The 26,049-nt window shown below is 36.2% G+C and overlaps 1 protein-coding gene across 4 annotated transcripts in view; it reads left to right on the plus strand.

Moving 5' to 3' along the window:
- UBE2K (ubiquitin conjugating enzyme E2 K) overlaps positions 1–14,742 on the plus strand; it is a 74,585-nt gene extending 59,843 nt beyond the window's left edge. For all 4 annotated transcript variants that reach the window (XM_040238044.1, XM_040238045.1, XM_040238047.1 and 1 more), the window contains 3 exons: positions 6,586–6,685; positions 9,622–9,750; positions 10,364–14,742. In XM_040238044.1, the coding sequence (XP_040093978.1) occupies positions 6,586–6,685; positions 9,622–9,750; positions 10,364–10,438 (304 nt within the window). In that variant the 3' untranslated portion in view covers positions 10,439–14,742. The remainder of the gene's footprint in view (positions 1–6,585; positions 6,686–9,621; positions 9,751–10,363) is intronic.
- Positions 14,743–26,049: the final 11,307 nt, after the last annotated feature.

The raw sequence follows: 26,049 nt of genomic DNA on the forward strand, positions 1-26,049 counted from the left end.
TAGCCTGTCCCTCTGCTTTTAACTTCAGTCAGGCTATTCTTAGCAGACAGAATAAAACCTCTGCCTCTCTGAAAACAAAACTCCACCCTAAAATTTTTCACTGTCTTCTCTTTTTGCTGAGTTAGCCAGCATTACTACCACTTCTGATTATCTTCTTATAAATAGTTGAAAGATTATGGTGTATATAGAGACAGAAAACTTGAATTTTTGTATCAGATCACTATTGTCAGCTATTCTCATTTTCTAAGGCAGGTCAAATAGCTGTATTTGGTCTTTTTTCATATCTATATCGTTCAGATAATAGGTATCAGAGACATCAGATAAAATAGGTGAGATTGGATATCCATGGGTTTACTGGCCCTCCCCCTGTCCCACCAGCTTTGTTGAGGTAATAGACCTTCAGTGTATTTTTTTAAATGTCAATTTTTAGGCTAATTTGGAATCATTATGTTCGAAAACAGTTTGTTAATCTAAATCTTTTATTAGTACATGTGGATGGTGATTTACCTTTAATATTTGATGGCTTATATGTTAGTATGGTTTATTTCTTTACTTCATAACATAACCCTACATGCAAACTATTTTCTAATGTTTTTCCCCTGACACCTCTTATGACTAAAGGTGTCTGTTTACTGGGGAAGAAAATGACAACACATAAAAGTAGCACTCATTGATACTGCTCTTTCAAAAGACATGAACAGGCAGAGAATATTTGGATGGTTGATAAGTTGTGCTCAGCACTATTAGTCATCAGGGAATTGCAAATTAAAATCATAGTTAGATACCACTGTAGTGGTGGTGGTTTAGTTACTAAGTCACATCTGACTCTTTGCAAGCCCTGGCTTCTCTGTCCACGGGATTTTCCAGGCAAGAATACTGGAGTGAATTACCATTTCCTCCAGAGGAACTTCCAGACCCAGGGATCGAACCCAGGTCTCCTGTGCTGCAGACGATCTCCTGCATTGCAGGTAGATTCTTGATGGACTGAGCCACCAAGGAAACCCATGATGCCACTACACACTTGTAAATGGTTCTCAGGCGTTGCTACTAATAATGTGGTTCAGACACTCAACCAGCTGTTCCTGCCAAAGCATATACCTTCAATATGGCATAACAGTTCTAATCCTCAGTATTATATGTCAGAGAAATCTGAGAGAAATGAGTGCATATGTCCACCAGAAGACTTGTTCAAGAATATTCATAGGAGATTTATTCAAACTGCAAGTAACCCAAATGTCTATAAGCAAGAGAATGGCTATATAATGGATTAATTGTACACTGAGACGCTACATAGCAGTAAGAAAAAAAGTCATGTTCACGTTGACACAGTAACATGAATGATTCTCATAGACATGTTCAGTGACAAAAGCTAGACTCAAAGAAATACATACTCTGTGATTTCATTTTATGAAATTCAAGATGAGTCAAAACTAATTTTGGGTAATAGAAACTATGACAGCAGTGGGGATAGGTAAGGGTCGTGAATAAGAGGGTCAAGAGGGAGGCTTTTTGAGTGCTGGAAGTACTCTATATTTTTATCTAGATGGTGATTGCTATGAATATATACATATATAAAAATTCATCTAGCTGTCCGGCAGTTTACTCTTAGTATACCTTAACAAAAAATTATAACAAAAAAAAACTGCCATTCTCTTTAAGTAGATGCTCTTTAGGTAGCATTCAGTGTTTTGAATGAAAATAGATTTATTTATTGATGGTCTTCTGAAGATCCTTAACAGACAAGCTAGTCTATAATACAAACAATTCAATGCTTTTTATTGTATATATTAAAGGCCCCACCTAGTCCGTATGATGAAGAAGGCAATGCAACCCACTCCAGTACTCTTGCCTGGAAAATCCCATGGATGGAGGAGCCTGGTAGGCTGTAGTCCATGAGGTCGCGACAAGTTGCCACGACTGAGCGACTTCACTTTCACTTTTCACTTTCATGCGTTGGAGAAGGAAATGGCAACCCACTCCAGTGTTCTGCCTGGAGAATCCCAGGGACGGGGGAGCCTGGTGAGCTGCCATCTATGGGGGTCACACAGAGTCGGACATGACTGAAGCGACTTAGCAGCAGCAGCAGCAGCAGTCCATATGAATGAATATTTAATTAGCCATTATTAACTGTGCTTATTCAAGTTTGAGATCTGAGCAAAGTTAATTTACTGAAGATAGTTTATAAGATACTCACTCATCAGTCATCAGTTCAGTTGCTCAGTGTGTCTGACTCTCTTCGACCCCATGGACTGCAGCACACCAGGCTTCCCTGTCCATCACCAGTTCCCAAAGCTTGCTCAAACTCATGTCCATCGAGTTAGTGATGCCATTCAACCATCTCATCCTCTGTTGTCCCCTACTTCTGCCTTCAGTCTTTCCCAGCATCTGGTCTTTTGCAGTGAATCAGTTCTTTGCATCAGGTGACCAAAGTATTGGAGTTTCGGCTCACTTATATCCGCTGATTAAAATTAGCTAACACATTTTGAAATTTCATACTCCTTCTTGGCTGTTAGGATTTCTTACACATTATATGCTAAAAATCTCAAAGTTATCAGTACTATGAATTTATTTATTTATTTATTTATTTTTAGTAGTATGAATTTAATCAGTACTTTGTGAAAAGAAAAATAAATGAAAACTAAAGATTGTATTTTTACTTGTATTTTTTTCACATTACCAAGTTTAGATTCAAAATTTCATGTAGAGCAGTCAGAAAATGTACACATATCTTTATACCATCAAAGATGTTACAGTTTCTATTGTATTTAGGGCCAGAAGAATAAGTTTTGTTTTAATGTTAATTTTATTGCAACTAATTTTGAAAAAATTGTTGTTTACATTGATTTTGTGTTCAACTTTTAAGAACTTTGCATTTAAATTTCTTTTTAAACCAATTAATTCTTAATGGTTTATGAATACCTCTCCAACATTTATTATGAAAGTTTTCAAGCATACAGGAGACTTAGGACTTTTCTCATCGAGATTGTTATGAATTAAACCCAGTTACAACTCTAGATTTTCCTTCAGTTTTCAGAACAAACTGTCCCTTTGCATTCCCACCAACAGTGTACAGGATTCCAATTGCTCCACATCCTTGCCAACAAATGTTATTTTCTATTTTTTAATAGTAAGCCAGCCAAATGGATGTAAGGTAGTGTGTGAGGTTTATTTTTGTTGTTGTTAACAAGTTGTAGGAGTTCTTTTATATATATATATATATATATATATATATATATAATTCTTACATAGTTGTATATATAGTTCTTGTATATAATTCCCTTGTCAGATGTATGATTTTGTAAACATTTTCTCCCCATTGTGTAAGTTGTCTTTCACTATTGATTATACTCACTGCATAGGAAGGTTTATTTTAAAACTTTTTTTTCTTTACATAGGAGTTCTTAATTTTGATATAGTTGTAGCCGGTTTTTCTGCCTTTTATTCTGTTAACTGTGCTTTTGCTTGTCCTTTGATGTGCTGGAAATCATGGCATGCTGCACTGTCATGGAGCTTTTACCCTACGTTTCACCTTCAAAGAGTTTTATAATCAGTTTTAGTCTTAGGAATTCCCTGGCAGTCCACTAGTTAGAACTCAGTGTTTTTACTGCAGGGTGTGGGGTTTGATCCCCGGTTGGGGAATTAAGATCCCACAAGCCAGGCACAGTAGCCAAAAATAGTTTTAGGTTTAGGACTTTGATCCATTTTGAACTGATTTTTTTCTCTTTTTTTTTTCTGACTTTTCAAAAATTGAAGAATGGTTAACATGTTGTTAGTTTCACATGTGAAAGTGATTCAGTTGTACATACATATTCTTTTTCTGATTCTTTTCCATTGTAGATCATTACAAGATATTGAGCATAGTTCTCTGTGTTTTTCTATAGGATACAAGGCAAGGTAGGGGTTTTTAAAACACAAGTTTTAAAAACTTTATTGAAGTTTAATTGACCTTAAACTACACACATTAAAAATATACAGTTTGATAAGTTTAGACACATATACATCCATGAAGCTGTCACAAATCAAGATAGTGAACATAATCAACATACTCCAGAGTTTTCTAGTGGGTTCCTTTGTAATTGCTTCTTCCAGACTTCTGCTCTCCCACCTCCCAGCAACCACTTATCTGCTATCACTGTAGATTAGTTTGCATTTTATGGAATTTAAGATAAAGGACAGTTCCAACAGCATTTAGATAAAAAACTATTTGTATTATAATTTTTCTCTAATAGATAAAGTTTAGTCGTATGTTTGTGACACTGATTTTATTTTAGTTTAGAACAGCCTTTCTCAATTAGCTTTAAGTTGTATGCACTGGAGCAGTATTTCTCAGAAATTAACTTACATCAGAATCACTTGGAGTATCTGTTAAACCACCCAAGAGGTTCTGATTCAGTAGATCTGGGATGAGGCTAAGAATTTTCATTTCTTACAAGTTCCCAGGTGATACTGATGGTACTGTTTGAAGAACTGTATGAGACACAGTTCATCAAGAAATTTGTTGCTGATAATAAATTAACTTTCCTAAGCATAAGATGGTACTATTTAGATAACCATTCTTAGGGAAATCGAGACAATACTTAATTTTCTCTCTTCTTTTATTAAAATGGGGAACCCAGTTGAAAAAGACTGGTTTGGAATTATCTGGTTCAGACTTTATTTTGGGGAGCTCCAGAATCACTGCAGATGGTGATTGCAGACATGAAATTAAAAGACGCTTACTCCTTGGAAGGAAAGTTATGACCAACCTAGATAGCATATTCAAAAGCAGAGATATTACTTTGCCAACAAAAGTCCGTCTAGTCAAGGCTATGGTTTTTCCAGACATATGTGGATGTGAGAGTTGGACAGGGAAGAAAGCTGAGCACAGAAGAATTGATGCTTTTGAACTGTGTTGGAGAAGACTCTTGAGAGTCCCTTGGACTGCAAGGAGATTGAACCAGTCCATCCTAAAGGAGATCAGTCCTGGATGTTCATTGGAGGGACTGATGTTGAAGCTGAAACTCCAATACTTTGGCCACCTCATGCGAAGAGTTGACTCATTGGAAAAGACCCTAATGCTGGGAAGGATTCAGGGCAGGAGGAGAAGGGGACGACAGAGGTTGAGATGGCTGGATGGCATCACCGACTCGATGGACATGGACTTGGGTAGACTCCGGGAATTGGTGATGGACAGGGAGGCCTGGCGTGCTGCGATTCATGGGGTTGCAAAGAGTCGGACACGACTGAGCGACTGGACTGAACTGAACATGTGGTGAAAATGGACATGTTGTTTAATAATCTTCTACATTTAAAATAGTTCACTATTATGTTATTTCACTGTTGTATCATAAATATTTTTATAGTAACTGGTCAAATAATTTTTTAACAGAAATGCTCAGAATCCTTACTGGTTAGGTAGGCAGCATTTTCTAGATAAATATTTGCTTTATAAACATTTAGAAGCATGAATATTAAGCAAAACGCTTTCTTTTTTTCAGAATGTTATGGAGTGACTTATTTTCTTTCATTATTCATTTAAAATTTTTTATTGTAGTTGCTAAGTTACAGGTGTACAGTATAGTGATTTTCAAGTTTTAAAGGTTGTATTCCATTTGTAGTTATAAAATATTGGCTATGTTACTGTTGAGTGCTTAGTTGTGCCCGATGCTTTGCAACCCCATGGACTTTAGCCTGCCAGGCTCCTCTGTCCGTGGAATTTGTTGTACGATATATCCATGCAGCTTATTTTATACTTAATAATTTGTACTTCTTACATCCCTGGGCTTCCCTGGTGGCTCAGATGATCAAGTATCGTGCAGTGCAGGAGACCCAGGTGTAATCCTGGGGTCAGGAAGATACCCTGGAGAAGGGTATGACTACTAATTCCAGTATTCTTGCCTGGAGAATTCCATGGACAGAGGAGCCTACTGGGCTACAGTATATGGGGTCACAAAGAGTCAGACACAACTGAATAACTAACCCTAACACATCCCTACTCCTCTATTGCCCCTCCCTTCTCCTCTCTCCCACTGCTAACCACTAGTTTTTACTTTTTTGTTATAGGCACTATTTGTTTTATTTTTTAGATTACACATTTAAATGTTATTATATTTTTTGTGTGTGACATATCACTTAAGCATAATGCCCTCCAAGTAATTTTATACTTTCTTGAAAGTAAAGGATATTTGCTTGATGGTATCTTGTTTTAAGAGTTACACAGAAAGGAAGTTTCACATGTTACTTTGTCACTTTAAGTTTATGTCTAGAGAAATGGATAGAAAGTTAAGTCAGTAGATAAAGCTGACCAGAATATTGGCAACAGTAATGGGGGCAGGGGGGAAGCTAAGGCAATTTGAGTTATCTTAAGAAATGGAAAGATTTACTTGTTTTAAAATACATATATTTGTATATTTTATATATATATATTGTTTTTAAAAATATATATGTATGGTAGGCAGATATATAATTATACATTTCTAAGACTTAATTATATGATGGAGATAAAAATCTTTTTTAGCTCCAGTAGTTTCCATATTTATTCAGAAAACATCTACTTTGTCATGCAAACTGTTTTCAACTGGGGTATCTTCCGGTTTTGAACTTTAGGGCGGCAGCAATGACTCTGCGCACGGTATTGTTGTCGTTACAAGCTCTGCTGGCAGCTGCAGAACCGGATGACCCACAAGATGCAGTGGTGGCAAATCAGGTAAGATGGTTACTTTTGAAAGACTTCCTCACCTAGTGGTTTGCAGTGTTAGGACATAAGCATATGTCTATTGAAAGTAAATCTGGAAATGGTTTCCTTTCTTGCTGTGAGATTATTATATTACATATAATAGTGAAAACCTAATTTAGTGATTTTTTTTTAACATAGTAGTTTAATTGGGTGTATTAAATAAACCCAGTACAGTCAGTTGCTTTTTCCTAATATATTGTGCCATTTTTAAGAATTACACAGTGAACACCCATTTATCTGCCTACTGTCTTGATTCTGTGATTAACATTTTACTTCATGTGTGTGTCCATTTGTCTTTTAATTCAGTGATGATCTTTCCCTGATGATACTGTTAATCAGCTCCAGCTGTGGCACTGAAGTAGCATGGTGAAAGTTATCTAGGACCTTGTAGTTGCCAAATGGAATAAATATTTTTCAGTTCTGATCTTTGATTTCCAAGGCAGAGGTTAGCAAATTACAACCAGACTGGCTGTTTTTGTAAATAACGTTTTATTGGAACACCCCCATTTGTTTACAGCAGAAGGTGGCAGAATTGAATAATTATGACAGGGACCACATGGTCTGAAAGCCTGAATAATTATTATAAGAAAGGTTGCCAGCTCCTACTCTAAACCATTAGGATTTATTGAGCCTTCTAGGGTTTTTTTTTTTTAACCCAGAAGTTTTTTTCATCTCTTGACTTCTCTTCCTATCTTTGTAGTTGTGGTTGTTCCCTCTTAGTTCCTACCATTACTCCCTCACCCCACCTTTTTTTGGCCATGTTGCCTGCCCTCTAAAATCTTAGTTCCCCAACCAGGAATGGAACCCTCACCCTTGCAGTGGAAGTGTGGAGTCCTAATCATTGAGCTGCAAGGGAATTCCCTCTCCTCCCTTTTAAATATACTTCCTCAGTTCTTACTACATCCTTTCTTTGACTTTCTATTTTATACTCTCATTTGGATGATCATATCCACACTGATGTTGTCACCTGTATGTTGATAACAGTAGTCAGGCTTGACCTTTCTCCTAAACCCAAAAACCTGTTTGGAACCAGAGAGCTCTATATGAATATCCCATGGGTACCTTAGTACAACATTGCCATAACTGAAGGCAGATTCTTAAACCCTGTGAACCTGTCCATCCTTCTATAGACAGCTTGTTTATATATCCAAGTCACAGATATGGAGTACTTCTCTGTGTCTCCTTTTCTCTCATATCTCAATATCTCTGTCATAATACTTCTCTAACTGCTTTAGTTCACATATTTAAAAATTCTCATTTGACTGCTCTGATGGAATTTCCTACCTCAGCTTCTTCTTTTTACCTTCTACACTGATAGCAGTTAGCTTTATAAAGTTCAAATCCTATTTCATTTTACTATTAAAAACCTATTAATACCTCTACTGTCACCTGCTTGGTAAATCCAAATTATTTAGTTTGAAAAGTTCCTCCATGATTTGAACTATCTCCTAAATTCTTCAGTTCACTCAGTCTTGTCCGACTCTTTGCGACCCCATGAACAGCAGCTCGCCAGGCCTCCCTGTCCATCAGTAACTCCCAAGAGTCCACCCAAACCCATGTCCATGGAGTCGATGATGCCATCCAACCATCTCATCCTCTGTTGTCCCCTTCTCCTCCTTTCCCAGGATCAGGGTCTTTTCCAATGAGTCAGCTCTTCACATCAGGTGACCAAAGTATTGGAGTTTCAGCTTTAGCATCCTTCCTTTCAGTGAACACCCAGGACTGATCTCCTTTAGGATGGACTGGTTGGATCTCCTTGCAGTCCAAGGGACTCTCAAGAGTCTTCTCCAACACCACAGTTCTAAATTCTTACTATTCCTCAAACTCACACTATTCAAGATTACCATTATTCCTACATGTCATTTCACCCAGTCTGTCATGCCTCCTGCCTAAGAAAACTTTTCCTTACAAACTTCTTCCTTTCCTTTGAAAAACTGTTCACTCCTTAATTTATGTATATTCTTGTTAATATGTCCTACTATTATTTGCTGTAGAGTGCTTAGAATTATGGTTTAACATGTTATATATGTCCTATTGATTTCAGTTTTGATAGAAGCATGGCTTGGGCCTCAGCTTTGATTTCCTGTTGAGTTCTGAGCCTCAGAGGTTAAGATTGAACTCAGTTTTCTTTTGACTCTGTTGGGTCGTCTCACTTATTTCCTTGTTAATAATGGTAGAAACTAGATTTATTATTTTAATGTATAGAAATATGCAGTGTGTATAAAACATCTTAAGAAATAGTAAAGTGAATTTAATATTTTAAATTTATAATTTGCTTTATTAAGTAATGGTAGTCTCAGAATACTTGAGAATAAATTTACCTCTTTCAATGCATATGAAGAATCTTACATTTTAAAAAGTGCTCTGTCGTGAGTTCATAATCATCTTAAAACATGTGCTATAAGTTAGGACTGCACATGGGGTTTCCTTAAATCACTACAGTAATACAACTCTTAACAAAACAGCCAACTCTCTTTGTATTCTAGCCCAAGCTGTGATTCATACAAAAATTGGTCACATTTATTAGTTACTGTCCACTTAATTTTAGAAGCTAGTCATTCTGTTTATCTCTGTAATGTTTCCCACTGCACGATGATTAGAGGCATCTCTAATAACTCCGTTTAGTGTTAGTTTTCTACTACTTTTTTGAAATTGGAGATTAAAGTTGATAAATACTATATCTTTGTTTTTCTTTCATCAGTGCAACTTGTGAATTGCAAGTTCACGTTAAACAGTCTTTTCTTCAGTGACATAGTTTGTTTGCTGTGGAAAGTGAATCAGTCACATTTAAAAAATCTAATCTACATTTATTTAGAAAAATCAGGTTTTTAGGCAGTTAAGAGATGCGTTCCTATTTTGAATACTATAACTGCATTATCATATCAAACAATTTTTCCCCCATATAGTACAAACAAAATCCTGAAATGTTCAAACAGACAGCTCGACTTTGGGCACATGTGTATGCTGGAGCACCAGTTTCTAGTCCAGAGTACACCAAAAAAATAGAAAACCTATGTGCTATGGGCTTTGATAGGGTAAGTACATAAAGGCATGTTGATTTTTATTTATTTGTTAAATTATTGTTGCAAATCCTTGGCTGACAAAAGTGGTTCAGCAAACTTTGTTATTAAAACTAGTGATTTTTTTTTTAACTTTGGCTGGTTCCAGTCATTGATTTTTTTATTTTAAAAAATAATTTTACTTATTTATTTTTGGCTGTGCTGGGTCTTCATTGCTGCTTGGGCTTTTACTCTAGTTACGGCGAGCTGGGGCCACTCTCTAGTTGTGGCATGCAGGCTGCTTATTGTGATGGCTTCTCTTGTTGCGCCACATGTCGTTGTGACTCCTGGGTTGTAGAGCACAGGTTCAGTAGTGGTGGCACGTGGGCTCAGTTGCTTCACTGCATGTGGGATCTTCCCCAACCAGGAATCAAACCTGTGTCTTCTGCATTGGCAGGTGGGTTCTTTACTTCTGAGCCACCAAAGAAGCTCTAGCCATTGGTTTTAGAGTTTTTAATGCACTACAAGTGCAAGGTAACTTAAAAATGAAAAAAGAAGGTGTGGTTTCTTTATATAAAGACAGTGAGTGATACAGTATTTTAAAAATATTTCCTTGAGATTTTATTTTGTCCCCTTTTCTTTTCTACAGAATGCGGTAATAGTGGCCTTGTCTTCAAAATCATGGGATGTAGAGACTGCAACAGAATTGCTTCTGAGTAACTGAAACATAAAGAGAGATGCTGATATAGTCAAGCTTGCCCCTTCTTGGAGGAGCATCAACATCTGTTATTTTTAGGATTCTGCATAGATTTCTTTTAAACTGGCATTCTTGCCTAATGATGTTATCTAGGCACCATTGGAGACTGAAAAAAATCCCTGCTCTGTAAATAAAGCTAATTAAACGTCTGTGTAAATTTAAAAAGGGGAAATACTTTAATTTTTTTCTTACTTAATAGTGTAAAAATTCTTTTGAGCTAAGCTAAAACCATGGAAAAAACATGCTACTTTAGTGTTTAGCAGTATACCAAGACTAGCAAGAGTTTGCTTCAGGATTTCGTTGAATAATTAAGATAATATTTTGAGTGTATCAGGGCCATTCAAATTGTTGGTGTTGCATCACAGCTACCTTAACTGTTTTTAACATGGATCCTCTGTGCCTGTGAATTTACTTGCATGCTTGTACTTGACTTCTTAGGATGGGTAGCTGAAAAGACCACCATTTTAAGCATTTGAGAATTCTTCAATACGAGATTTATCCAGAAATGAAGATGGTGACCTAGTCAGAGCCTTTTTTGTCCTTATCAACAGACTGGGACAACATATCTGTTTTTCCCCTCTTTCCACACACAGCTAATATTCTAATATTAAATTTCTTTATATTTGGTGGGGAAATGTGCTGAAGGACAGTATGCCTTGCTCCATTTTAGGTCATCCATTTGGAATGTTTTGTCACAATTCTCCACTCTTAAAACTTTCCTATATAAGTAAATAATACTGTAAAAATGGAGCTGCCAATTTTCTTTTCTTTTTTTTTTTTTTTTGTAAAAACAGTAAATACTTGATGTTGCAGTATTCCCAGATTAAATGAAAAGAACCCAGCTTAATTTTTCAGTGAATTTAACGTCTTTCGATTTTTAAACTGATGGAATTTTTCTTTGAGAACTTGCAAGGATGAAATCAACTGTTTGCAGGTTTTTTAGCCTGATTTTTGGCTTTATAGAGATTGCTTGCACTTCCCCCTATTAACACATGAAAGCTGTGTTGGTGTTTTACTGTACATACTTCAGATGCACATAGGAATAGAAGTGTGTTATAAATCTAGCTTTCTTTATGATGTTTCTGATAATATGAGAATTGAAAACTTTACCTTCTCTTGTACATAGTCAGACTTTCTATACGTATTAAAGTTACACTTCACTCTAAGTTTAAAGTTTGAAAATTATTAGTTTTGCAAGCTCTAACACTAATGTGAACATTTTATGAAGGGTGAAATGGATTTGTGTAGGCAGTTCTATACATAGAAACACAGTTCTTATTAAATATTCAGGACCAATGCAAAAATAACAAAAATGTAATGAAATCTGAATGAATTAAAGTAAGGCTGTATATGGAAAGTCATTATAAAAGGTTTTTGCTTTCTTCAAGTGTTATTTATCCTAAATTATAATGGTTAAGTGTATGGAAAATAGTTTTGAACAGTAAATTCAGCATAATTTCATTTGACTTCTCAATAATCTTAGAAGCAATAAAAAGAACCATTAAATATATTGTAATGTTAAGATGTGAAGGTTCTTCCAGAAACTTGTAAGGCTTTCCTAATCAGTAGTAAAACTCTTGTAGTTGATTTTATTGCATACTAAACACAAGTTGCTGTTTTTTCCCCTTTGTTTGCCTAAGTATAAATTTCTTTATACAATCACCTTCTTTAATTGTAATTTAGTTACTTTCTAAAGATGCCAAAGGAAACAAGATTTTCTTTATTTATTTTAAATAGCTAAAACCATGTACTTTTCTTTATATTTTGAGGTAAGGTTGGAATTGTCTGAAAATGTGGACAGTTTTTGTTCCATCGTTGTTTAGAATTAATTTTTTTTTTTTTAGTGGAGGGTGGCTTGGTAATGTTAGTAATATTTGCATTATTTTAAATATCAAACACCTCTACCCAGTTTACTATTTGCCTGTATTATCAGGGTATATTTAATTGTCCTGTGGTTTGACAAATGAGAGAGAACTCAGAAGTTACTAAGGATCAAGCATTGTATACTTTGCTCTTGGCGGCAGCTGTAACTTGCCTATGACTTTTATGCACATTAGCCTCTTAGGGTATACTCATCTAACTGCAATTCAACATCCCCAGTGACCAGGAAATGGAAAACTACAATATTTGGTATGAGAGGTTCTCCATAATGGATCTTCATTTCAAAAATTTACCTCATTTACATTTAATGTGATTATCTGTTTTCTGGTACATTTCCCACTATCACCTTCTTATGGGGTTTTTGTTTTTTTCCTATTTTCTACAGGTAGATTTATTTCCCCAAACATAAAAATAAAGGCAGTTGCTTTTTTCTCTTGTCTTATGTATGTTTAGAAAAAGAACAGTAAAAGTGCAGGTCTAGGGAAAGTATACCCTGTTGGAAATTATTTTTATAATTCTCAGTGGTTTGTGATTTGTTAGTTGTAAAGGCTTCAAAAATTATAGTTAAATGTATGTGTAGTTTTATCCCATCTGGGCAGACAGTTTGCTACAAGTCACTGATACTCAAATAGTCTTCTGTGATGATCAGGTCTATTTCCTGAGTGTGTGTCTGACTTTTAAAAGAACAAATAATTAGTTGTGTTAGTATTTCAGTACAGACTGAATGAATAAGTAGCAGTTTGTGATCCAGATAAGTATACGGTAAGGTATATAAATATTTGAGGAACTTGGTACTAAATTAGATAGATGCTCCATGCTGGCTCTCCCAAATGTTTGGAATTGTGGCTGTGATTTTACATAAACACATAATGCATTCGAGTATATGTATGTGTGTTTATATTCTGACCATTTTGCTTTTGAGAAGCATTTTCTGTGAAATGAAAAGCTGTTTGTTTTTTTTTTTTCTTTTTTGGGGGAAGTGTTTCACATTTGTGATTGCTGATAGTGCATAAAACTATGCAAAATAATTTTAAAGTATGAGAAAGAATTGGCAGATAAAGTACATATTGCTTATTTATGCAGTACAGAATGCAGCATGTTGTGTTACTGCTGCTTAACAAGTTTATCAGTGTGAAAAAGCAGTTCTTAGCTCTAAGTGTATGCCTGATTGGAGCTTTTAAAACTCTGCAATAGGGGTGTAATAATGTGTCCACAATCCTTGTTAGTAACACAGGAAACAGAAGCTTTGTTTGTTTTGTTTTTGTTTTAGAGATATATTTGGGCATGGGACAGTTGGAGCCATGTATACTTTCTTGTACATAGATGGAAACAGTGTTTGGATAGGAAAGAGGAAGATGTTTACAGTTAACTTTATTTCATGGATTTTTACAAAATAATGTATGAATCACTTTTTTTCTTGTACAAACCATTGATTTTGAAAATTTGCATTTCCATTCTTTTAGTACTAGTTAAAAATAAATGCTCAAATCAGCTGTTTACTATCACTGGGGAAGAAGTTAACTTGAAATATTTACTGATAAATAGCCTTTTCTTAAAGTATGACTTTTCTGCCTTGTCTGCATACTATGTCACATGTTCTATTTGCACTGTTGCAATATGGGTCAAAAATCTTGTGGCATAGGGCTAGGGAAATGTCAGTATCTCACTTGTCCCATTTGTTCTGTTACTGTTCTGTTGGACTGATCTACCCTCATAAACCTGTGATCATCACCTAAATGTTAAGTTGTGAATGTGTCACCTTTTGCTTGGTTATTCCAACCAGGCATTGAATATATATGTATATGTATATATTCAATGCTGCTGTATATAATCAAATGTGGCACAGTTTATCAGTTTGGTCCTGCGGGTGAATGGATTCAAAAATCATTTGCACTGTGCTGTTAAAATGATCCTTGTGTGCTTGCTGTTACCTACTTTTTACAGGCATCGTAATAAAAGCTAGACTATTTCTTTGGGGGGAAAGAGACTTATTTAATGTAATTTAAAGACTTTTCCAATAGAAAATGGAATACTATTGAAAATAATATCTATTTTTTAGCTTTCAGCAATTGATGGTGCTTTGTTGTGGTGTCTGCTGGAAGTCTACTGCCATTATAGGGATACTCATTAACCTCACCAAGAAAGAATCTTGCTTGTTAGCTTCTCTAGATCTCTATTCTAAACAATCTGTTAGTGATGATAAATTCTATAGGAGGATCTATTCTGAGCCGTTAACTTCCTGTAAGGGGATAATGGGTGGGTTACCAGAAAGACCATTGAAGCAGGGTGGGCTGGGGGTGGAGGGCTGGGTATTTGTCTTGAGAATTAAAAACTACGAAACACTTTTGTACACAACTGATTTTTTAAAAAAATAAACACATTTTTAAAGATGTTGAATTTTTTTCCCCCTTTACTGGGAATTCTTAAAAATAAATGCATGTGTGTTTTCCCCTGAAAATGGTTTATATCTTCTTTCTGGGTACTCAGCAATGGACAGGCAATTAAGCCTCCACATTACTTTAAATAAGAAAAGGAACCAGGTGGATAGTTTTACTAGACAGCTTTATAGTAATGAGTGTATGTTGATAGTGCAGTAAATTATATTTGTCCTTTGAATTGGAGTTAATTTCAATTGATTAAAAGTGAATTGGAGTTAATTGATTAATTTATTTGAAAATATAACATTATTTGGCTAGATTCTGATTCAGAAATTTAGAATAATCTAGAGGTAGTTGATACTGAAAGTAGTAATTTTAATTTTCATATAAGCACAAAAATCTTTCTGAAACGGGTGCCTGTTACAATGGAAAGGACTGAATTGTTTCAGAAGTGGGTTATTCTGTTTGTGGATTACTCCTGCCTCTTGATACTCATCATTAGAAGAGGCTATATTGTTAGGATTTGTATTAATTATTTCAGATGACAAACTGATTGTTACTTTGTGTCTCTAGGACATTTATAACCAGCTTTCAGCAGGCCTATGAGTTACTATAGCCTGGAGATGGAATTGCTTCTCACTGGAGTAGCAGGATGAAGGGCTAAGGATGGTGCAAGCTATATCTTTATGTAGTCAAGGAAGACAAATGGAATTCAAGACCACTCATGATATTCCCTAGAACAGGATGGTCAAATCTAAAGGATGGTAAACACTTGGTATGTGCTTTGTTTCATTCATCAAAGAATTAACATGAATTCTCTAAAATTTTCTGAGAGTATGTCCTGTAGTAATATACCGTCTACTCAGATATTTATGTTGTAAAATTCATTTCCCATCATTTAATTTCAGTAAAAATACATTAAAGCACAACATTATAATTTTACTTATCTATTATAGTAAATTACTTTTTGATAGGATATTGACCAAAGTCAAGAAGGCCAAGCTGTTTTAAAATCAGTTAACGATACTTGATGGTTGTAGAATCTTTTTTCGAGAACACAGATAAAACAGGGTAAACACTAAAAAACTGGGCAAAATTTCAGAAACCCAAGTATTTTTTATTTCTTGCTGAGTTAATATACTTAGTACTTTGTTTCTTCCTTACAGTATATAGAGAATATACCTAATTTTTATTTAAGGGCAACAGATAGTGCCTTTTGTTTTACATAGCTAACGTTCTGATTATTGTATTTAATCCTTGGCTCCATTTTTAATATGTGAACTGTATATTCCTTTGCTCTATATGTTCATTATTTGTATTATAGTGGTTAATCCTGAGGAATAGGATTAATGACATACCATTGGTGTCTCCTAGCCATATTCGTAGGATTGCAGAATTTTAAGGACAGGGAGACCTGTCAGTCTCCTTTTTAGAAATAGATCAAAAGTAAGTAGGATACCCAGTGAAAGTGAAAGTCGCTCAGTCATGTCCAACTCTTTGTGACCCCATGGACAGTGCATGGAATTCTCCAGGCCAGAATACTGGAGTGGGTAGCCTTTCCCTTTCCCAAAGGATCTTCCCAACCCAGGGATTGAACCCAGGTCTCCCACACTACAGGTGGATTCTTTACCAGCTGAGCCACAAAGGAAGCCCAAGAATACTGGAGTGGGTAGCCTATCCTTTTTCCCGCAGATCTTCCCAACCCAGGTATCAAACCAGGATCTCCGGCATTGCAAGCAGATTCTTTACCAACTGAGCTATCAGGGAAACTAGTCATAGGTTATTTTGGGGGGAAATCCCCTAATACTGTTATTTACATTTGCCTACTAAAACCTGGTAGGTCTTTGAGACCTGAAATGTTATTCTTGTTTTCTTTAAAAATAGGAAATGTGGAGGGATCATTTGCAAGCATGAATGAAAAGGAAAAAGAGTTCAGGTGAGAGGTCTTCAAGGAAAGTATATACAAACCAGTTCTCGTGGTGAGAATTGAATAGCATGTTTTGATGAACTAGGTTCAACTGTAGAGTAGAGTATCCTACTAAATTTGCTTTACATGCACAAAATACTTTTCTGATATTTAGAAGAATAGAATAAATACCATTGTTTTTGGTTTATGGGACCCATAGAAAATGATGATCTAAATAGCAAAGTTTAATTGGCCCTAAAAGTCATTGTATTCCATTACAGATAACTTTAGTTCTTAATTTCATAATGTCATATTTCTGTGTATGTGAGAAGAGGTAGTTTCTCTTGGTTTAACCTTAAGATGTCATGTATAACCTGGAGGTAAAATTAAAGGGCAAAGTTTTAATAAACATTCAGGAGAATCATCTGCTGAGGTGATTATTAGAGGGTTGATTTTCTCCATTAAAATTTTTTTTCAAATAAGAAAGAGGTATTTTTGAAAATTTGTAGTAGCAGAGAATCCTCAGTGTATAATGTATGATCCTTTTCCTACCTCTACTACTAGTCCATATAGACAATAGCTTCTAAATTCCTCTGCTTAGGATTTTTTCTTTTAAGTTAATTACCTCCAGGTGACTAAACAATATGCTTACTCCTCTTTTAACTCTAGGTCTTATTTATAACAAACAGTAAGTTAATTATATTTCTGTAGCATCAGTTATAACTAGTATCTCTTTACTCTCTATATCCCTAATCTTTATCTTCATTTAGTAATGGAATTTATATTGAGGGAGGGCTGTTGAATGCACAAAAGCATTGAGAAAGTAGTGTGATTTTAGGGGCAGGGAATGTACAGGTAAGGATTTACTCACTGAAACTGCTTTGGAAATGAGGTAGAGGTAAGATTCAAAAGTAAACTGAAAGGCAAACTGATAGCTAGATTGGGGTATTTATTAAAAGATGAAGAGATGGGGAGAGTTGATGAAAGAAAGGCAAGATGTAGTAAAAGATCAAGGTTGTGAACCTCTGGAAGGGAGGGTAGGAAGGGAAAAGAATGCCTGTGTGGGAAGACATATGTAGGAAGTTTAGGCAAAGACCTTGGCCCTAAATGGTAATCTTTAATCTGTTCAAGTTACATTCTAGCCCCAGCCCTTTCAGCTCAATTCAGTAGGGTGGTGATACTCTCTTCACTGGTTCTTGAGTAAGCTGCTCTTCCCAAGGTTACCTCCTTACGCTGTTTATTCCTTTCTATAGGTCTAGAGGGTTTTTGACACTATCCCTTTTTATAAAATTATTCATACTTTTATTTCCTTTTCCTACTCCATTTCCTATTACATTTACAAAATGCTGCTTCCTGAATAGTTCGCACCTTTTCTTTATTCATTAACTCTATTTGGGTCTGGCCTTCATCATAATACTTAATTTGGTCTTAAAATCCTATTGCTCTTCACTTCCAATTAGATACAAAAAAATGAGGTCTTGACTTGCCTGGAAATGATAAGAAATTTGTCTGAGAACTTGGGTTTTCTATATACATATTTCTTATTTTAGACTCCAAAAAGTTTAAACCCTGCATCCTAGAATTAAGTATTTGGGGATATTCTCTCCTTGCTGTATGGTTTTACACAGGTTAATGCTCTATGATTGTCAGTGTTTGACTTTAAAACTGATAATCACAGTTTTTAAAAAATTCCTTGGCAATCCAGTGATTAGGATGTGGTGCTTTCACTTTTGGGGCCTGAGTTCAGTCCTTGGTTGCAGAACGAAGATACTACAAGCCACATGGGTGAAGCCAAAATTAAAAAAATTTCTTTGTGTAATTATTTTAAATAGCTATAAATAAGTCATTGAGTTGGGCTACCATATTTTACATATTGGTTACCCTATTAGCTGTGTGGATAGTTTACCACTTTTATCTATTACAAATTATGCTGCCTGGACTTTGATTTAACACAATGGATACCACAAATGCTTTAGTACTAGCTGCCGCCTCAACAGAACTCCACTGAAATGACATATTTCTGAAGGTATAAATCTGTGGAGCCAGAGAATGGAAGCTGGACAGTGGACCAAGGAGTAGAAACTGATTTCAGTATAGTAGAGGAAGTGTAAACCTAATTAACTACAGAAGGAATGGTTATTTAGAAGCAAGCTGATTCGCTCCTTAAAATTCAAAACAGCCTAGAAATGGGCGGGGGGGGGGGAATTGCTGCTGAATGTGGCGATCAGATTTTAAGCTGGAAATAGGGGTGATTGAAAGTCTAATTCTATGCAGTTAGGTAGCTAGTTTACCTTTTACTGTGGAATGAAAATTGGTGTTTTGTGAATTTGAAACAAGTCTTCAAACAGATAACCAGACATGAATTGAAAATGAAGATAAATTAAAATTCTGTCTATTTGGATGGCATAGTCATAGTTTCTAGAATAGTAACAGTTAGGTCTCAGGGGAAAAGAGGGAGGGTCAGGTCTCAGGGGAAAAGAGGGAGGGTCATTTTCTATAGAAACTCAGTGGTCCTAGACAAAATACCTGGAAAGAGATCTGGGCATTTGAAGATTTTCCAATGAAAGTGAATTTTAGAATATGAATAAACTAAAAAAGCAGATTTTTGAAGATTGACCCAGCACTAATAAAAACCAAGACAATCAATATAGAGATGAAAACCTGAAAATGAATGTTTTCAAAGATAAATTGTATCCATGAAAAAGCTATAAAATGCCTTAGAAAATCGATTTTGTAAAATAAAAGTCAATATATTTAAAACAAGTTTAAGGATTATGAAAAAGAATAAAAATACAAAAAGATGGATTAAAAAAAAAATCACTCCAGAAGGTCTAACATCTAACAAATTTCTTAAAGCAAATTATCAAAGTAATTAAGAACAGTTGACACACTATGCCACTTTGAGAGCACTTAGCAAAATGAATCCAGTGAATGGAAGAAGATCCACGATAAGACATGTTTTGTTTCAGAACATAAGACGAGATGAGCAAGTCCAAAAAAATGGGATTGGAATGTGGAAATTGGGCCCCTAAAATGAATTGGGAATAAGAATGGCATCAAGTTTCTCATCAGTGAAAGGGAAAGCGATGCTTCTCTAAGTTCCGAGTGAAAATTATTTTTAACAGTTCTATTTCAAGCTGAGGTGTCAAGTGTAGAATGCTTTCATATATTCAAGGTGTCAAGAACTTTTTGTCTTCCATTGCCCCTTTCTTGGTAAGTACCTGAATGATACACTCCACCAAAATGGAGAAGTAAGCCTTGCAAAAGAAAGGCGAGGTACATCAGCTAATTATTTCTGGAATGAAGAGAAGTCCAGCATGCCAGCTGTGTTGCAGCCTTGAACATCCATTTTAGTACCGACAGAACTAGAAGGATGAAACAATGGGGGGAAAGATTAATAAAATGAAATTGAGGAACTGATAGATGATCTGATGGTAGCTAATAAACTAGTCATAGTACGCTTAATCACAGTCTCGGTGCCTCACTCTTAACCATATGCTAAAGCTAAGATAAAAAGTTTGAGAAATGACAACATAAAAGAAAGTGGTGGAAACAATGTAAGGAACAGAAGAGTAGTTTAAAGGTCTAGTTAAGATGACCTTGAAGAATTCTTTGGATCCATATGATACAAGTTGCTGTGAAAAAAGAATCTTTAAGAAATAAGAGCTTTAAAAAAAATGACCATTAAGTTAGAGGAAATTCTTTCAAATTTATTTCTGCCCTGACAGGATTTAAGGGAGATCCAGAGTAATGCCTTGTAATACTTATAAGACCACTATGACCTGTCACACACTTTATCACCACAACCTAAGGGACCCATCCCAAGAAGGAAGGTATAATCATAACTAAATATAACTTCTAGAGATTTTTCAAAACTAATTTCAAAAAACAAAAAAAAAAAAAACAAAAAAAAAAAAAAACAAAAAAAAAAAATTAATTTCATCATGCCTTCATCTGTTTTTATCTTCCTCTTCTTTTTCAAAGACTCAAAGGTTATTTGACAGCACATAGATTTTAACCCTAAGAAACTTATTTCCTAATCTGACTCAGTCTTACTAATTGGCCCTTCTCCACATCCTTCCACCATGCCTAATTCTTGGAATTGCCATAATGAAATTGAAGCTTTACTCCAGGAGGCCACTTTCCCTGAGTCTTCTCAGCTGGTGGTGGTGGTGGTGGTGATGATGGTGGTTTAGTTGCTAAGTCGTGTCTCACTCTTGTAGCCACCCGGGCTCCTCTGTCCATGGGATTTCTCAGGCAAGAAGACTGGAGTGGGTTGCCATTTCTTTCTCCAGGGGTTCTTCCCAACGCAGAGATTGAGTCTCCTGCATTGCAGGCGGGGTCTTGACTGCTGAGCCACCGGGGAAGTTCCCCAGCCCCCACCACCACCGATCGGTCCTGTACTTTTTTATGTTGACAATAGTGTAATCTATGATTAAGGACAGTTTTACTTCATTTTCAACCTGTTAAATGTGATGTTGAGTATTGGTGGTGACGGAGGCCATCCTTGAGTTGTTCCCAGTTATAGGGAGAAAGCCTTTAGCCTCTAACCACTATGTTAACTGTAGATTTTTTACAAATGTTCTTTGTTAATTTAGAAAAGTTTCCTTCTAACCTTAATGGATGTTGAATTTTGTCATATTCTACATTTATTAAGATGATCAGGTCACTTTTCATAGTCTGTTTAAATGATGATTAATTTTCAAATATTGAACCAGCTTTGCATTTTTGAAATGAACCCCAGTTGGTCATGATGTATTATTATTTTTATATGATGCTGAATTCAGTTTGCTAATATGTTGTTGAGAATTTTTCATCTATGATCATAAGGGATATTGGTTTGTATTTTTCTTATTATGTCTTTGGTTTTGTTATTAGTGGCCTCATAAAATGAAAATGTTTCCTTTTTTTCCATTTTCTTGAAGACATTGTGTAAATTTAGTATTTTTCCTTAAATATTTCTACTGTTTTTCTGTTTTCACTTTCATTAATTTTCCTTTAGTCTTTATTGTTCTTCCTGTTTGCTTTAGATTTAATGTCCTCTTTTAGGGTAGAAGTGTAAGTTCCTGTTTTAGAGCTTTCTTTTTTTTCTTACATAAGCACTTAATACTTATATTACAAAAAAGTATAAAGTATTCCTTTAGGTGCATCTCACAAATTTCATCCTTTCGGTGCATCTCACAAATTTCATCCTTTCGGTGCATCTCACAAATTTCACTGTTATATTTTCATTTTTTCCAGACTAAATTATTTTTTGAATTCTCTTGAGACTTCTGTTTGATTCAAGAGTTACCTAGATAGTAGGTGTTTGGGAGTTTTGCAGATATTTGTGCTGTTGATTCCTAGTTTAATTCTATTAGAATCTGATAACATTGTTTCAGATTTTCTATTATTAAGTTTATTAAGATTTGATCTATAGTGTGGAACATATGGTCTATATTGGTGAGTGGTTACATGTGTACTTGAAAACAAGTGTAACTTGACATCATTGAGTAGAATATTCTGAATGTCAGTTAATCAAGGTAGTTAATAGTGTTGCTCTGGTAATCAGTGTCCTTATTAATTTCCTGCCTACTTGTATTATCAATCAATTACTGAGAGGAATGTTGATGTCTCCAACTATATTTATGGACATAATATATTTTTCTTTTCATATCTATTATTTTTGCCTCATGTATTTTGAAGCTCACTTGTTTTAGGTGCATTCACATTTAGTGTTGTGGTATCTTGGGGAATTGACCTCTGTTATTTTCTAGTGTTCCTCCTTATCTCTGATAGTATTTGTAGTTTTGAAACTTTATATGAAATTAATATGAACACTCAAGCTTTCTTCTGGATAATGTTTGCATCGTATATCTTTATCCCTTTACTTAAAAACATATTTTTTTATTTTTTTATTTGGTTGTGCTGGGTCTTAGTTGTTGCATACCGGACCTTTGTTGTGGTGTGTGGGATCTAGTTCCCTGACCAGGGATCGAACGCAGAGCCCCTGCCCTGGGAGGGAGGAATCCTAGCCACTGGACCCCCAGGGAAGTCCCTGTCCCTTTACTTTTAATATATTTTTTTAAGTAGATTTCTTATCACTAGCATATATGCAGTTTGATCTTTTAAATCCACTCTGACAGTCCCTTTTTAATTGGTGTGTTCCAGTCATTTACATCTAAAGTGATCATTTATGTAGTTGATTTAAAATCTTCAGTAACTATTCTTTTGATCCTGCTGCAGGCATCTTCATTCCCCCATGAGGGATTGAATCCATGCCAGCTTGGAGTCAACCACTGGACCACCAGGGAAATGCCTTCAGTAACTATTTTTGATTCCACATTCCATATTCCTGCAGGTGAAACTGATACACTGATAACAAGTTTGTTGAAATCTAAACAATCCAGTTTAGATTTCATGAACCATCTGTATAACCATCCCCTTATTGTTTGCTTGCATTATCTCATCTCTGACTAATCAGCTCCTACATATATCTGCATGGCTATTTTTACCTGGAGAAAGACACAGTTGTGCTGATTGTTCTCACAGTCAACTGATAACCACTTTTTTGAAGTGGGTCTTTACCGCTTAACTGCTGCTGCTGCTAAGTCACAGCAGTCGTGTCCAACTCTGTGTGACCCGATAGACAACAGCCCACCAGGCTCCCCCGTCCCTGGGATTCTCCAGGCAAGAACATTGGAGTAGGTTGCCATTTCCTTCTCCAATGCATGAAAGTGAAAAGTGAAAGTGAAGTCGCTCCGTCGTGTCCGACTCCATGGACTGCAGCCTACCAGGCTCCTCCGTCCATGGGATTTTCCAGGCAAGAGTACTGGAGTGGGGTGCCGTTGCCTTCTCCTAGAATCTTGTATCTCTCTGATCATTTCAATCTTCCACTCTCTGAGGTGACTTTTGCAGTACTTAGTCAATACTTGGCTCAAATTTCCAACAGCTTCTAATGGCTCATAACTAATCAACTAATTTTTGTATTATTGAGAGAGAGAAGCCAGGAGCATTACATCTTTTCATTATCAAATATATCTGCCTACCTGCCTCTGGATGAAGCACAAGCTGGAATCAAGATTGCCGGAAGAAATATCAATAACCTCAGATATGCAGATGACACCACCCTTATGGCAGAAGGTGAAGAAGAACTAAAGAGGCTCTTGGTGAAAGTGAAAGAGGAGAAGGAAAAAGTTGGCTTAAAGCTCAACATTCAGAAAACAAAGATCATGGCATCTGGTCCCATCACTTCATGGCAAATAGATGGGGAAGCAATGGAAACACTGGCTGATTTTATGTTTTGGGGCTCCAGAATCACTGCAGATGGTGACTGCAGCCATGAAATTAAAAGATGCTTGCTCCTTGGAAGAAAAGTTATGAACAACCTAGACAGCATATTAAAAAGCAGAGACATTACTTGGCCAACACAGGTCCGTCTAGTCTAGGCTATAGTTTTCCCAGTAGTCATGCATGGCTGTGAGAGTTGGACTATAAAGAAAGCTGAATGCCAAAGAATTGATGCTTTGAACTGGGGTGTTGGAGAAGACTAGAGAGTCCCTTGGACTGCAAGGAGATCCACCCAGTCCATCCTAAAGAAGATCAGTCCTCAAGATTTCATTGGAAGAACTGAGGCTGAAGCTGAAACTCCAATACTTTGGCCACCTGATGTGAAGAACTGACTCATTGGAAAAGACCCTGATGCTGGGAAAGATTGAGGGCAGGAGTAGAAGGGGACAACAGAGGATGAGATGGTTGGATGGCATCACTGACGCCATGGACATGAGTTTGAGTAAACTCTGGGCTGGGAGGCCTGGTGTGCTGCAGTTCATGGAGTCACAAAGAGTCGGACACAACTGAGTGACTGAACTGAACTGAAACTGCCTCTGGTGTTACAAACACTCTGTCTTCCCTCTAGTCTATTTAAGGACTTTACTCACGTCTTGCTCCTGAATTATTAATTTCTCTGTCTCTTTTCTTTTACTTCAGTTTACACACTTCCTCTTATATCTCTATCTTAAAGAGAAAAAGGAAATCTTTTAGGCTCCATACCCCATCCAGTCTAGGAATTGAACTCATGCATGCATCTCACCTCCTTGCTTTTAACCATTATGTAGGGCATTTCAAACTTACGGTTAAGAAACAATCCTGGGGGCTTCCCTGCTGGTCCAGTGGTTAGGAGTCCGCCTTGCAATGCAGGGGACACTGGTTCGATTCCCGGTTCAGGAAGATCCCACATGCCACAGGGCAACTAAGCACTGCAACGAAGATCCAGCACAGCCACCAAAATAAATAAATAAATCTTTAAAAAAAAAAAAAAAAAGAAACAATCCTGGGAATTCCCTTGTGGTTCAGTGGTTAGGACTCCATGCTTCCACTGCAGGGGACTTAGGTTAGATGCCTGGTTGGGGAACTAAGGTGTAGCCAAAACAAGCAAGCAAACAAACAAATGAAAAAAAACAGTCCTGTTCCCTCTCCATTACCTCCCAAATCTGCTGCTTCCTTTTTCTTTCTTTACGGGGTTTAATGGTAGATCATTAATTCAGTTGCTCAAGTAAAAACTTCCCAAATCATCCTTTACTCCTTTTTTCCACTTAATGGCCCATGTTCATTAACAGCTCTTACTAGCTCGACCTTTAAATATATTCTGGTTTTGATTTCCACTTATTGCTGCCTGCCACTTACCTAACCAAGCCAGTATCACATATAAAGTAGTGCTTAACCTGTTCACAATGGCTAAATTTAGAATAACACCCATGTTCCTTACCATGTCCATAATGTGACTTTACCACCCCATCTGCTCCTGACTGTTCCTCCAAGGAAATCACTTTCTCTCTCTTGCTCATTCTACAGTAGATTTACTAGCCTCTTGGTATTTATCAGACACACCAGGCTTCTTGCAACCTGTATAGCCTGTTCTCTCTGCTTGGAATTGTTGTTGTTTAGTCACTCAGTCGTGTCCGACTCTTTCGACTCTGTGACCCCATGGACTGCAGTACACCAGCTTCCCTATCCTTCACTGTCTCCCAGAGTTTGCTCAAATTCACGTCCATTGAGTCAACGATGCTTGGAATACTTTCTCCCAGATCCTTACATGTCTTGCATAATCATTTCATTTACATTACTGTTCAAATGTGAGGCCTTCCCTGGATCCTTCTACCTAAAACAGCTTTTACTTCCATTCATATCTCCTCCTGACTGCCTAATTTTTCTTATGGTACATTATGGCACTATTAACCACTTTTCAATTTTGTCCAACCTAAGGGTTAGGATTATCTCACATATTACTTTATCTCTAGTTGCCAGAACATTGCCTGGGATGTAGAAGAATATAGTAGGTTAGTCATCAGTAAATACTTGTTGAGTGAGTGAATGAATGAATAGAAACGTAATAGAGGATGTGTCAATGGAAAAAACAAAACCAAAATGGAGAA

This window comes from Oryx dammah, unplaced genomic scaffold, assembly GCF_014754425.2.
Source record: "Oryx dammah isolate SB20612 unplaced genomic scaffold, SCBI_Odam_1.1 HiC_scaffold_3, whole genome shotgun sequence".
NCBI lineage: Eukaryota > Metazoa > Chordata > Mammalia > Artiodactyla > Bovidae > Oryx > Oryx dammah.